This window comes from Ctenopharyngodon idella, chromosome 3 (assembly GCF_019924925.1).
Source record: "Ctenopharyngodon idella isolate HZGC_01 chromosome 3, HZGC01, whole genome shotgun sequence".
Classification (NCBI taxonomy): Eukaryota; Metazoa; Chordata; class Actinopteri; order Cypriniformes; family Xenocyprididae; genus Ctenopharyngodon; species Ctenopharyngodon idella.
Window position 1 is genome coordinate 54,267,420 of NC_067222.1, and position 15,610 is coordinate 54,283,029.

Consider the following 15,610-nt stretch of genomic DNA (forward strand, 5'->3'; position numbering starts at 1 on the left):
GTTTGGACTACAACAAGCTTCTTCCCGAGTTGGTGACATCATAAACCCTGCAAAACACGCAACAAAGTGGGCGAGGCCATGTCATGCAGCATAATGGAAGTGGAAGAGTTGTGTACACTGGACGCGAGCGGTGCGTCAAAAGTTAATATAACCCATTATAATCTGTGATATTTTCTACACTGGATGCGGCGCTGAAGATATCTTCCAGAATCTACACGAGTTCAATGCTGGATTTGCACAAAGGCTATTATGGAAAGATGAAGCAGTTCCCACTTTAAAAGCAGAAGCTGCTGTTGTATCAGCTTCAAACTGTAAGTACGTTTTATTGTTTGTACATGTCTTTTAAACTTATAGTTCTGTTGCTATTTTGGTTGCATCAAGGACGTTAACAAAGACCAACTCGCTAGCCAGTTAGCTAAATTCTACAAACACCAACAAACGTCTATGTTCATAGACAAACAGTTGTTCATACTATAAATTAAACGATACCTTTACAGAAATGCTACTACTCAGTCATGTATTCGGCTACAGTAAAGCTTTAATCAGGATAAAACTGTATAGGTGAGAATTCGGATGTGTATCTATCGGATGTGTGCATGCATGGGGTCTTACTCTTAAAGTGACAGCAACCTATAAATACCTGCTGTTGTCTGTCTTGTAAATCAAACAACAAAACACAGCTTTAACAAAGATTAATCTATATTAAATTTATGCAGTGAACAGTGTCATTTTACATTTAATTATTACGTTACTACAGTTAGACCTTATACTTTATTTGTAACTTTATGTTGTATTTACCTATGCTTGTAATTGGTGTACAGTATTTGTTTGTACAGTCCAGTCTGTTCACTTGCCTTTAATAATGTATTAGTTAGGCTAGTGGTTTCTGCTGTGGTATCGGAGTAGTTAAAGTGGGCTAAGTAATAAATGCAAAGTATGTGTTTGGTTGTGATACTTCTCCTTCGTTTAATAAATACCCTGTTTTGTGGAAGTCCGTGTAAGCTTCGTCTCTGCTGCAACCATCAACCATAACACTATGTGTATTGAATTTATTTAATACACAACATTCTGATCTATTGAAATGCACCTGTATTTATTGATAGGTAGCTGTGTATGGGGGACACTGATCATCCTGTCCATGTTTATTTTGCATTAAGTACTGTCTGACTGTACATTATCCCATTGGTATATTTTATATATACTGAAGTTTTGTAACTCTTAGTTGAAGTGATTGTGTATATAAAGCTTTATTTCTTATTTTCAGATAAGCCATGAGACCCAGCTGTCATCAGTGATGATTGTGCTGCACTTACTGTGGGACTAGACCAGGTAAGTGAGATTTGTGCTGTAAGAGAATGAGCAAACGTAGCAGAGACACTTGTGAGATCTAGGCTGTTAACATATCTAGACCAGTGTTTCATGTCTAATTTGATGTTTGTAGACTCTCAGTGAGGTTGATCCCTCCACTCTCAAAATGAACACTCTGTCAGAAGTCAGAGATGAACAGAAAAGTATTATTTTTTTCTTTTCTTTTTCTTCACCAATATAAAAATTTGGGCTGATTTTGATCATTCTTTTATATTTGAAAGCTGATAACTGATACATTGACCGAAAAATCTAAATCCAAATTTTAATATATTTTGAGAGCCTGATAACAAAAACAAAAGGATCATGATTAAAAGCCATGTCCCAAACACTTCAACATAAATCAAATATATACAGTACAGTAGCCTAGTTTGAACCAGTGTAAGATTCCTTAACTTTTAAAATTAATGTTACATTCATATGGCCAACTTTCTTTGTTTATAAAAATGGCAAAACCTTTACATTAAGGATTTATTTTGTTAGTATGAGTTAACATGAACTAATAATGAATGAACAAAACTTCTACAGGATTTATTAATCTTAGTTAAGGTTAATCTCAACATTTCCCAATAAGAAGTTACAATAGTCCAATCTGGAGGTTATAAAAGTATGGATAACAGTTTCAGCATCTCTAGAATTAAGTGAGGGACGTATAAGAACAATGTTTCCAGTAAAAGCATTGATTTAACAATCTGACCAATAAGTGAATCAAAACATTGCGTAGAGTCGAACAACACTTCCAAATTCCCCACAGTTGAAGGCCTAATCTGGACACCATTGATATCAATACAAATGTCATGCTGGTAAAAGCTCTGAGATTTAGGGCCAGCAGGATTTCAGTTTTATCAGCATTAAGTTGTAAAAAGTTATCAGGTTTTAAGTTCCTGAAGACAAGAAATAACAGAAAGGGGTGGACAGACTGAGTTAGGTTTAACTGTAAAATAAATTTGAATATCATCAGCGTAACTATGAAAATTGAGACCATAACGTCTGATGATCTGACCCAGTGGCAGCACATAAATGAGAAACAAAAGGGGACCAAGTACAGAACTCTGGGGTGCACCACGGGAAATAGTGATGGTACGAGATCTATTCTTACCTATCCTTACAAATTGCTGTCTGATAGATATGAAGTTAACCACTGAAAAGCAACACCAGTAATACCTATTTCAGATAGTCGAGAAAGAAGTATAGAATGGTAAACAGTATCAAATGCTGCACTGAGAACAAGGTGAACCAGGTACTATGGGCACCTAAATCAGAAATCAAAAGGAGATAATTTACCACTTTTAAAAGTGCTGTTTCTGTGCTGTGAGTGTGACGAAAGTCAGACTGAAACGGTTCAAAAAGATTGTGTTTCTCTAAATGTGAGCTTCAATCGTTCAGGATCCTTTACAGGGAATTTGTGAAATGGTAATCTCAAGACTTTAGCTTTGTTGAAGCAACCCGGATATTCACAAGAAATCAGCATTTTAACTCTAATAAACTATAGAGCATAGCTCAAACAATTCACGTGGATTTCCTTTGCTGTACACAACATGGTTCTCGCGAGACTAGAATATTCTCACCGGAGCTCACGCTGTGCCTGCGTCTTACGTCATAAGCTGGGACCAACATGTTCTCCAACCAATACGACCCATAGGAGCGTTTACTAAAGTTGCGCCCCTATCGACAACAGGACACTTTCATTTTAATGCATTGTTCTCTTTTAAATGCGTCATATTTCAGGTTTCGTGTTGCTATATTGGCAAAGCATTGCAATAACAATATGCAATCATGTAAACACGCGATCGTGGGTTCGATCCCAGGGAACGCATGTGCTCATAAAGCGTATATGCACTATAAATCACTAAGGGTAGGTTTAGGGGTGGGGTGGGTGTAGTTAATAAAATTGAGTTTTGCTAAATGGAAATAGGACAAATGGTGTAAAAAGTCCACACATTGCATTTAAATGAACACGCATTTTGATTGGTAATGACAGTCATACGTCATTTCATGTACGCGTACGACTGTTAGTGGAAGCTAGAGAATACAGGTTATAAAGTTTAAAATATGGATATTTTTCTTACTCAATTGCATCGCTTTGCTTCAAAAGACCTTTATTAACCCCCTGGAGCTGTGTGGACTTCTTTTATAATGGATGGCTGCAATTGTTTCTGTCTTTAGAATTTGGGCCACCATCCACTCCCATTATAAAGCATGGATTAGCCTGGACATTATTTAATATAACTCTGATTGTGTTCGTCTGAAAGAAGAATGTCATATACACCTAGGATGGCTTGAGGGTGAATAAATCATGGGATAATTCTCATTTTTGGGTGAACAATCCCTTTAAGTTTCCTATGGAAACGCTTAGATCTGTGGGACCAGATCGCAGGTATTGACGAAGGAGAGTTGTAATAATAAATCCATCAGCATTTTGCAGACCGATGGATGTAATGTGCACGACGAGAAATTCTGAGGGTAGTACACCAGTCAAATGTAGAGGTGTCCAGTCGGGAGGGATGATCAGAGCTGGGGAGTAACAAAATACATGTAACGACGTTACGTACTTAAAATACAAAATTAAAAAAAAATATATATATATATATATACACACTAATTTACACTATGGGTTCAAATGTATTATAAGTAGTATCTAAATACATTTTTAAATACAGAGATAGTATATTAAAAGCACATTTTAGTTCATATTTCATTGTGTCTCAAAATAGCACAGTCGAGTACACTTAGATGTTCTTAAGATTATCTCAAGAAGTACTAAAGAAGAATTTTTTAGTATATTAAGTACAAAATTAGTGCACAGAAATAGAGCACTTTAAGTACATTATAGAAGTGTTTTTTCTTTTTTCACCTGGGTGTGCTCTCTCACGTCTGCTTTCAAGTGCACAAGTCAGTTTTGCAACAGGAATATCGCAAAAAAGAGTAACAAAAGTCAGAGCGCCAGGAATTGAACTTGTACTGCCAGATCTGAGAGGTTGTAAGCGTCGACTTGAAGCTGTACAGCAAAACTGAAGTAAATATGTCTCACACATTTGTGTCTGTCATTTTTGTTTATGTAAATGTCATTTTACACATTTGTAACTATTAATCTGCAACTTCAACTTCGTAACACAAGTGTTTTGATTGTTGTCTGTGTGTGCAAATCGAAACATTCAGCTTTTCACATCAGGGCTGTGAGTGTAAATTTCAATTTACAAATATTAATAAGTTCTCACATTCAAATCAGCAACCTCTCGAGTTTTGCTACTGATTTACCTTCATTTGCCCACGTGCAATGCGTCTGTGCTGACGGAAAGATTTAGACTACATAAATTTACTATAATCCATTACTTTGCAATGGCCGGCCCACACTGTCCAGCGGCCCACCGGGAAAACTCCAGTACTCCCGATGGCCAGTGCGCCCCTGCTTACAGGAAACAAATAGGCCTAGGCTATGCATTTATTTGCATTATGAAAAGAAAGTTGAACAAAGACTGTTACAACAAATTACAACTGTTTAAGTACTATAAGCTGGCTTTGGCCACACCTTACTGACTCGGATTGAAACAAGAACATACGCGATTTGCCACGTGGACACAGTAAACAAACTTCTTAGCAACGACAGCACTAAAATCAAATTAGAAACAACACAAAAACACCTACAGTATGTAGATCTTCTTGTTGCTTGACTGATTCTCTCTGAAAAGCTACCTCAGAAAAGCCATTCGTTGACCATAAACTTAATAGTCAGCAAGAAAAATAACTCTAGAGGGGAGCATTTTGCGAAATATATGCAATGAATTACATTTTTTATTTTTTTTTTTTTACTGTTCTTAAATATTTAATGTATGTTTCAATGAATCCATCAAGTTTATGACAGCCTCCATTTAAAACACAACGAACTGGATATAATAATTATAAGCTTTATAACATTATTATTAAAAAATGTTCTTAAACTGGGTGCTCGCCTGTGTGTTATCAAACGCATTGTTTTCATTTTATTCTGGAGACTGAACTCATGCTCTGCTGCCACACTGGAGCGCACTCGCCACCAACTGGACAGGGGTGGGAATTACAGTTCCCTTTCAAAGGCTACACTGCAAGCTGCGTTTTATACAGTACTTTGGGAATGTCTTTAGTCGTGACCAGCTGTGAATATATGTGTAAGACAACGTCAACCTGTACATCAGCAGGTCTTTTGTCTTCAGAGACCATACTGTGAAGTGTGTGTGAAGCAGCTCTGTTCAAACTCTTTCCTTCCTTCATCACTTTGTTAGGAGTTAGATTTGATAGGCAGTGTGCAGAACTTTCTCTCCCCTTGTTCCTTTTTCAACTCTGTCTGACAAGTGAAAAGTGAACACACATATATGATATATATTATATATTTGAGAGAAAGTCATGGCTGAACAAAGCAAACGGTGTGTGTCTCCGTGTTCACGTTCCATCTCCGAATTGGACACACACCAGTATTGTTTTGTTTGTTTGGGGAAGAGCACGCTGCCCTTGCATTGTAAGAGAGCGAGTGCGAGCATTGTGAATGTTCACAGTTGAAGTGCTTCGTGTTCGCTTTGCTTATTTCAAAGGGGTAGCACCCACAATGTGATCGTGGGGCTCGCGTGGTGATCTGGCTGAGGAGCGAGAGACGGGTTCATCCTTTATTGCTCTCTCTCTCTCTCTCTCTGTCCGGATCGCGATGTCCTTTTACCGAGACCGAAGCGTGCCTCTGCGCTTCTTCGGCTTGGGCAGAGGACACTGAAGTGTTTCCGTTGGAATGGAATGGAATATGAGTTTGTCCGTCTCTAAGTGTTCCTCCCGTGATGATAAAGCGAATTGAGCGAATTGCAGTGAAACACAAGCAGACCCCAAACATTTCTAATATAAATGTGTTTTGTACCCGTGACTGTCGACCCGATCGACTATCACAGGTGCAAAGGCACGTGTTTATATGATGCTGCCTCAGATTGGAGAGATGCTTGCATGCCATGTCTCCCCTGGGAGTGCATCATAAGAGGCGTTTCACAGCGAGTCGGACTGGTACTGCTCTGTACACAATGGCTGTGTTACAGGCATATCAGACTGATCTATGAAAGATTTAAGCACAGCCTTTCATTCAGACCATGTTTACTTGTCTGGTAATTGGCTGCATTTAATTCTGAGGAATTTAATTTGTGAAATGGTCTTATAATATATATGTATATATGTATATATATAATTATATGATATATAATATGCATATATAAGCAAAATAAATAGGTCCTCCATGGCGTTAACTCGTTCATGGGGAAAACCTTATTTTTCATGTGCCTTTGTGCCTTCAATGTCAACTTATTCGACTATCGTGGGTGCAAGGGCTTGTGATTTATACAATGATGCTCCAGTTTGAAGAGACGCTTGCGAGCTATCTCTTCTTTGGAGCTCATAGTCACTTAAAGAGACATCACTCCCCACCAAGCTATGCATAATAACATCCATATTGTTGGGAAGGCGTTTCGATCAGTGTGTCAGACTGGTACTTCTCAATATCTTCACATAAACTCTCCTTCCCCGCAACCTCTGGTGCTTTGGGGGCAGCGGTTTTCAGTGAAATGTTAGGTGTTCCGTTGATCTCTGTAACACATCAGGACGCGGAACATCTAACATCGCCTCAAAGGGAAGTATCAAAATTAGTGGCCATTTCAGAGAACTTGGCAGTGTGGAAACTACTGCCAGGGATTTCTGCGTGGGTTCTAAAGACAGTAGAAAAAGGATACAGAATCCAATTTATTCATCGTCCTCCGAGTTTCAACGGCGTGGTCTTCACTACCGTAAAGCCGGGGCAAGAGATTTTACTGTCATAAGAACTGCAATCTCTTCTGAAGAAAGGGGCCATAGAGCATGTTCCCCCTCTAGAGAGAGAGTCAGGTTACTACAGCTGATACTTCTTAGTTCCCAAAGGATGAGGGGCTGTGTCCAATCTTAGATCTTTGAGGCTTAAACCATTTAGTCAAAGCTCTCAAGTTCAAGATCTTAACCATAAAGATGATCGTGTCCAACACAATCCAACATTATGATTGGTTCGTCACGATCAATCTCAAGGATGCATATTTTCACAGAAATATTGCCACAACACAGGAGGTTCCTGAGGTTCGCTTTCGGGGGCGAAGCTTACCAATATCGGGTTCTTCCATTCGGCCTAGCCTTATTACCCCGCCGCACATACACAAAATGCATGGATGCAGCACTGGCTCCATTGTGACTCCAGGCCATTCACATACTGGGTCTGGATGTGATGTGCATATGTGGCCCAGAATGTGCCTGTATGCGTTTCCTCCAGTTTCTGTGCTCCCAGGAGTTCTAGCCAAATTTCGCCAACAAGGGACTTGCCTCTTTCTGATAGCGCCGCGTTGGCTGAATGGAATATGGTTCTCGGAGATAATATCTCTCCTCGACGGCTCGCCGTTGGCGATACCGAAGAGGAGAGACCTTTTGTCTCAGGTGCAGGGGACAATATTTCATCCCCTGACGGACATGTGGAACCTTCATGTTTGGCCCCTGAGGGGAACCAACTGAGGGACACAGTGCTTTCACCTGATGTTATGGAGACCATTAAATGCGAGGGCTCCCTCCACTAGATAAAGTTATGCCAACAAATGGGGTGTCTTTGGAAGATGGTGTATTGCACACAATGTAGATCCAGTTAACTGCCAGATTGTTACAGATCTGGATTTTCTGCAGGGAAAATGATCAACAGGCGCATGCCCCGCCACTCTCAGGGTTTATGTGGCCGCCCTTTCGGCTTGCCACGCTCTGGTTGATGGGGTGCCTTTGGACAAGCATGTCCTGCTCTCTCGCTTTGTTCGAGGGGCCAGGCGGCTTAGGCCTCCTTCTAGAACCAGGACCCCTTCATGGGACCTAGCAATAGTCCTGGAGGGCCTGGTTGAGACCCCCTTTGAACCGTTAGAGTCAGTTTCTGACAAGCTGTTAACTCTAAAAATGTTTTTTCTCATGGCTGTAACTTCTCTAAAAAGAACTGGGGATCTGCAGGCTCTATCATCCTGTTTAGACTTTGCCCCAGGTATGGTGAAAGCTATTTTGCAACCTCATCCTGACTATCTGCCGAAGGTACCTTTCTCGACCTTGCATCCAGTCACTCTCGAAGCCTTCTGCCCTCCGCCGTTCACAATGCCGGATCAGGAGAGACTTCACAGACTGTGTCCAGTCTGTGCTCTTCAGACTTATGTCCACTGCACCAGCCAGTGGTGAAAGTCAGAGCAACTGTTTGTTTGTCATGTTTGTCACGAAACAGACCATGTTACATTGGGTGAGAGATGCTATTGCCCTTGCCTATGAGGCAATCTCTCACCATCTCGGAAACACCACACCGATATTGATCCCAGTTTTATTTCTCCTTTTGTTCCAAAGTTTGCTTGCCATGGTCCATAATGTTTGAACGAAACAACAACAGCATATCGCTAGACATTATGCAGCTGTCCGTGTCTGTTGCCATGGTTACTATGCAGTACAAGGAAACCAGGGATAACGCAGATATTACATCATTGACAGGCGACAAGTGACAAGGGAGGGACGGGCACTATTTAAAACTGTGAATTTCTCTGAATATACAAATTCTTGTAAACATTTAGGATAATGTAAGTACACAGCTGAACAAAATATGTAACACTGTGCAAGTGTTTTTTGGATATTTTAATATAAAAAAACGTACATATTGTGCCTTTAATGCTAATTTCAACATTTACTAATACATTATTAAAATCTTGTTAACATTAGTTAAAGCACTGTGAACTAACATGAACAAACAATGAACAACTGTATTTTCATTAACTAACCTTAACAAAGAATAGTAAATACAGTAACAAATGTATTGCTCCTGGTTAGTTCATGTAAGTTAATACATTAACTAATGTTTAACTGTTGAACCTTATTGTATAGTGTTACCAAGTATAAACACAATGCAAATAAGAGATAAACAGCACAACGTAGACAGACACCTTCGTTTATTATAACTGAAGTTTTTGCAGAAGTGCAGCGTTGTGTTTCTTGTGTTGACTAATACAGCAGTGATCTTTGCTTTCTGTAGGCCTATATAATAAATATTTAAAATATTTTTAAAAATATATTAGTTTCTGGATTGACAAATGTATTTAAATGTGCGATTAAATCCAATTGACAGTGATAACCATAGCAATGGAAGGAACAAAATAATCTCTTCATTAAGTATTGGGGTGTAAATGTAAAAAATAACAGATCTCCTACTTTTGCTATGTATTACTTTGTTCATTTTATTACTAACTTTTCAAAGTGGTCACTTAGTGACTTTTTAAGTTTAAATGTACAGATTTTTAAATATAAATGAGTTCAAAGCTCTTTGTTTTATTATTTGTCCTGACAGTGTTCATTCTTTAATTCATGAATAGGATATGTTGATATTTCAAACTGCGTTTCTCTGCATTTATTGTGGATTTACTGTCAGTACTGAACTCACAGTTCACATGGGTACTGTATTTTGTACTGTGGATGACAGTGTTCGTCACCACCAAAGACCATTTTAGACCCAGGAAAAACCCTGTAATGTGAAATAATTTTAATTTGATGTTTTTGAATTTGAAGTTGACAGATCAATCAGTGTTAATGGAATCAAGTTTCTATGCTGCTTCATTTGGATCATCTCTGAATCCTTCGTCTGCAGTAGAATGTTTTCTTGAGAAAAATAAATATTATTTTTTTCTGACACTTAAGTCAAAACTTAAGACTATTCTTAAGAGCATTTCTGAGAAGTTTACATCTGGGCCCAGGTCTTTTCATGATCAGATAGCTATCTCATCAGAGAAAATGCATGAAGTGACCAGGTGTAAACAGGTTTTAAAGAAACACAGTTTGAACCAAAAATATTTTACATGTCTCATAATAAGATAAATCTTTGTCTTTGAGTTGTGTCATTGCTTTGGCAAAGCATCTCTCTAACTAAAATAAAAAGCATGATATGGCTTTGTGCCCTTATCAAATCACAAAAGACGATAATTAAGTAAGTCTGTAGTCTGTTGCGCTGCATGTTTCTGAGTGAAGAGCACACTTTGCTCACTCCATCAGCTTGTTTTCCACGTCTCAGTTCACAGGGAATGAATGCAGTGAACTCCATCTCTGTATGTGCCTTGAGTTTAATGTGCATTTGGGAACGCAACGAGCACCAGTTACACTCAGTTTTCACAGTCGCATTATATCCAACATTTTTGTGGACAGTTGATTACAGTATTTCACCTGATTTGTAATAAGATGCGTTTATAAACCTGTTTTCACTGAAACTGCCGGTTTCTGACAATATAACAGTATTGTAACATCCTATTATAAAAAAATATACTCTTTATAAAATATTCAGTTTTCATTTACAGTAGTAGTATTTTAATGTCTTAGCGATAATTCTAATAATGGTGATCTAAAAGTATTATAGTTATTATTTATTATTAAACAGCATCATTTGACAGTTACTGTGTGTGTGAGAGAGAGAGAGAGAGAGAGAGAGTGTGTGTGTGTGTGTGTGTGTGTGAGTGCGCGAGTAGACATACATTTGTGTAGTCCTGCTGTTATCCTGAACTCTCCCCCATGATCCACACTAGAAAACACACACAATGATAGTCAGTAAACACACTCACACACTCCCTCAGACACACACACTCACTCATTCACTCTCTCACACTCTCTCTCTCTCACTCTCACTCAGACACACAAAACAATTTTAATTTTAGAAAATTGTAAGGCTAAGTACATTACCAACCAAATACAGAACTGTTATGGACACAGCTTGTTCCAATAGGCGATTTATTACAAAAAGAATATAAACAATATAGCTGCAAGCAGCAATGCGGGGCCAAGCCCCGAAGGCACCGCAAGCAGAGCAGCACATCAAGCAGAACAGCACAGCAAGCAGAACAGCACAGCAAACAGAGCAGCACATCAAGCAGAGCAGCACAGCAAGCAGAACAGCACAGCAAACAGAGCAGCACATCAAGCAGAGTAGCACATCAAGGAGAACAGCACAGCAAGCAGAACAGCACAGTGAACAGAGCATTGCAAGTAGTGCAACACTATAAGCAGAACAGCACAGTAAGCTGAGCAGCTTTTAAAGCAGAGCAACACTGCAAACAGAACAGTATAACAAGCTGAGCAACACAGCAAGCAGAACAGCACAGCAAAATGAGCAGCATTTCAAGCAGAGCAACACTACAATCTGAATAGCACAGCAAGCAGAGCAACACAGCAAGCATTTCAAGCACTCAAATTTCTGAGTTGTGGCGCAATGCAGAGCAAGAATAGCAAAAAGAGCAGAAATTGAATGTACATGAAAAACAGCTGGTTCAGAAGTAGAGGTAAGAATTAGCTCAAAATGACTAGAAGCTGAGATGAAAATGAACACAGAATTAACAAAAATACATTTATTTCTAATTAGAAGAAGAAAGACTAGTACAGTACTTATTGGGATAATAAAGGACTTGAAATGACAACATTACAAACAATTTTATAAAGTCGCCTCACACGGAATTCGAACCCACAGTCTCTGGATCACATGTCTGTCATGCAACTCTTTGTGCCACTGGGCAGACAGTGTCACACAGCTGTCAAAGTTCAGTAGTTCATGAGAATGAACTCATAATGAAGAATTTTTATAAAAATGCACTACATGTTATATTTATTAGTTTTAGTTTAGATCATTCTCAGAAACACGCAATATCTGGAACAGAAGCAATTTGTACAAACTAACCCATAACACAACAAACACATGCAAGGTAACATTCAGAGACAAATATTTTGGGAACGGTAGTGAATATCAAAAATCCGTTCGGTCATGTCTATGTGGCTCGGTCCAAAGATCACCTGAGATGATTTTGAACAAAATTTGTAGGAGTAGCAGCAAAAAAATGGAATACTGTACTTTTCAAAATGGCCACTACTGTACTGGGTGGAGTCTTACTGTAAGATGTTGAATGTGATCAGTATGAAGAGATCAGTTGTACTAAGATTCATTTTTCTGGAACATAGGGTTCAAAAGTTATAACCTTACTATAACCCTACAAAAGTGAATTGTTGAACTGGTGGTGGTGCTATAGAGTTGGTCCTAGATACTTCAAAGTTAGTCAAATTACTTTTAATTACCATCACTACAAGTGTGCCAAATTTGATAATTTTCCTACTTATGGTTCATTGACTACCATCCGGGGGGAAGAAGAATAACTACGGATTTGTACATAAATGAATTGCATGTGATAGCTTCAGATTAGACCAGTTTTAGGCACAATGCTTAGAACAGACACAAGTTCTGCATCTTTTCCTGCCACAGTACCTCATGCGGTCTGGGCGTGTGTCACACTGAGTTTCGAACCCACGACGCAGATCATTGGGAATCCGTGGCATAACACATTGAGCTAATCAGCCATGCATGTTCATCAGTCTGCTAAGCAGAGGTTTCAGTGTGAGAAATTGTTCACAAAAAAAAGCTTAATAGCATGTTAACCATATTAGTATGCAAAGTTACTTAATGTCAGCTAAGTTTTGGTTAACCTGATGACTGAAGACCACATTAGAAAGAATAGCAATAGTTTAGCATGCTAAGCAATGGTAACACTTTAGAATAACTCACACTATGAAGCATTAGTTAAGCATTAGTAAATAGTTAGTTCATCATTTATAAAGCATTAATAGACATTAGTAAGCAGTTTATAAATACACCTATAAATGCTTTGTTCTTGATTTATAAACATCTGTAATGTGTTTAATAAATGTATTTTCATACTTAATTTAGAAATGATAAATTGATCATTAATAAAGTATTACATTATTTACAAACCAGTTATTTAGGAGTTGTCAGTGGTTCATAAGATCATTTATAAAGTGTAAGTAAATGATTAATAAACAATTTAAATGTACATTTATGCATCTTATTATTTAGACATATAGTAATAGTTACTCGGTGTGATAATAAATGCTTTATTAATACATATTCCTACTGTAATTCATGATTAATTCGGGTAGTTATAAAACATTTAGTAGTTGTCAGTTAACTATTGTTGTGAGCTCATCTAAAGTGAGGACTATTCATGCCTCGTAAAGCTTTTATAAAGGAGATTTAAAGGATACAGAACATAGAAAAATTTATTTCAAGGAAAATAAAAAGAAACTTTATGATGGGTAACTTGATATAAAATTAAAAGTAAACCTCTGCAATTTCACAGAAAGTAAAAATCCATGTATACTAAACATTAGAGAACAGCAGTGCAGAAGATCACTGAGCCTTTAAATCTTCAAGGAGTACAGGGATTTTTACTTTCTGTGAAATTGCAGAAGTTTACTTTTAATTTTATATCAAGTTACCCATCATAAAGTTTCATTTTTTTTCCTTGAAATAAATTTTTCTATGTTCTGTATCCTTTAAATCTCCTTTATAAAAGCTTTACGAGGCATGAATAGTCCTCACTTTAGATGAGCTCACAAAAATAGTTAACTGATAACTATTAAATGTTTTATAACTACCCGAATTAATCATGAATTACAGTAGGAATATGTATTAATAAAGCATTTATTAACACACCGAGTAACTATTACTATATGTCTAAATAATAAGATGCATAAATGTACATTTAAATTGTTTATTAATTGTCAAGATTTACGAGGCATGAATAGTGCTCACTTTAGATGAGCTCACAAAAATAGTTAACTGACAACTACTAAATGTTTTATAACTACCTGAATTAATCATGAATTACAGTAGGAATATGTATTAATAAAGCATTTATTAACACACTGAGTAACTATTACTATATGTCTATATAATAAGATGTATAAATGTATGTTTAAGTAGTTTATTAATCATTGACTTACACTTTATAAATGATCTTATGAACCACTGACAACTCCTAAATAACTGGTTTGTAAATAATGTAATACTTAATTTAGAAATGATAAATTGATCATTAATAAAGTATGAAAATACAATTATTAAACACATTATAGATATGCTTATAAATCAAGAACAAAGCATTTATAGGTGTATTTATAAACTGCTTATTAATGTCTATAAATGCTTTATAAATGATGAATTGACCGTTTACTAATGCTTAACTAATGCTTCATAGTGTGCAGTTATTATAAAGTGTTACCTAAGCAATTACTGTGCTAAGCTAATTAGCATAAGACAACAAAGACAAGCAAGGTCACATTCGGAGATGAATATCTTGGGAACGGTAGCGAATATCAAAAATCCGTTCAGTCATTTTTATGCGGCTCGGTCAAAAGATCATCTGAGCCGATTTTGGACAAAATTTGTGGGAGGAGTAGCGAAAAAACTTTTTCATTTATTTCAATATTGTGGACAGGTATATTTAAGGAAAATGACAAATGACACATCGTTGGAATTGGCATTAGCCAGGGAATAAAATGACATAAAGCATGAAAAATGTTTTCAAAAGTTATAAGCGTTTTTGCAATAATCATTACATCTGTGGTACAGTAGGTGGCGCTGTGTTGAAACTTCTCAGGTACCTTCAGGACCTTCTGATGGTCATACATACCAATTTTTGCGAAGATATGTCAAATTGTTTAAAAGATATTGCAATTTATGGCAAAATTCAAAATAGCGGACATGCGTTTCATCCGATGTTGACAAAATCTATATCCACGGATCCGGCATGGCCCAAGGAATCCATAGACACCAAGATCTTGATTTTCTGACAAAGTGTTCAAAAGTTATTGGCCAATATAGCAATTTTCCAGATCTCATGAACTGTAGGTGGCGCTGTTCCCAAATTTGACATGGACCCTCAGATCATGGTCCTGATCAAGCGTTCCAATTTTTGTTTCGATTGCTCAAAGTTTGGCCAAGACACAGCCTCTAAACCAATTTCAGGTCGACCTCGTTAACTCCATGACATCATAACTTTTGAACAAAGATGAATAAAAAAAAATCTGTTCAGTCATTTCTGTGCAGCTCAGACCAAAGATTCTTAATGTAAGATGTTGCAAAGCATCAGCATGAAGAGTCAAACCAGATGTACTAAATTACATTTTTATAGAGCAAATGGTTCAAAAGTTATAACCATTAGAATAGTGAATTTTTGAACTGGTGGTGGCGCTATAGAGTTGGTCCTAGAGACTCAAAAATTGGTCAGATCTCTAGACATTACCATCACTACAAGTGTGCCAAATTTCATCATTTTCTCATGTTCCGTTGATAGGGCTGCCATAGACTCCCATTCGGGAAAAATAATAATAATAAAGC

General features: G+C 37.4%; 1 protein-coding gene across 2 annotated transcripts in view; it reads right to left on the reverse strand.

Annotated features, from left to right (window-relative positions):
• Positions 1–15,610, reverse strand: part of LOC127508739 (NACHT, LRR and PYD domains-containing protein 3-like) — a 52,305-nt gene that overhangs the window by 16,798 nt on the left and 19,897 nt on the right. For both annotated transcript variants that reach the window (XM_051887060.1, XM_051887059.1), the window contains one exon: positions 10,908–10,954. In XM_051887060.1, coding sequence (XP_051743020.1) covers positions 10,908–10,954 — 47 coding nt within the window. The remainder of the gene's footprint in view (positions 1–10,907; positions 10,955–15,610) is intronic.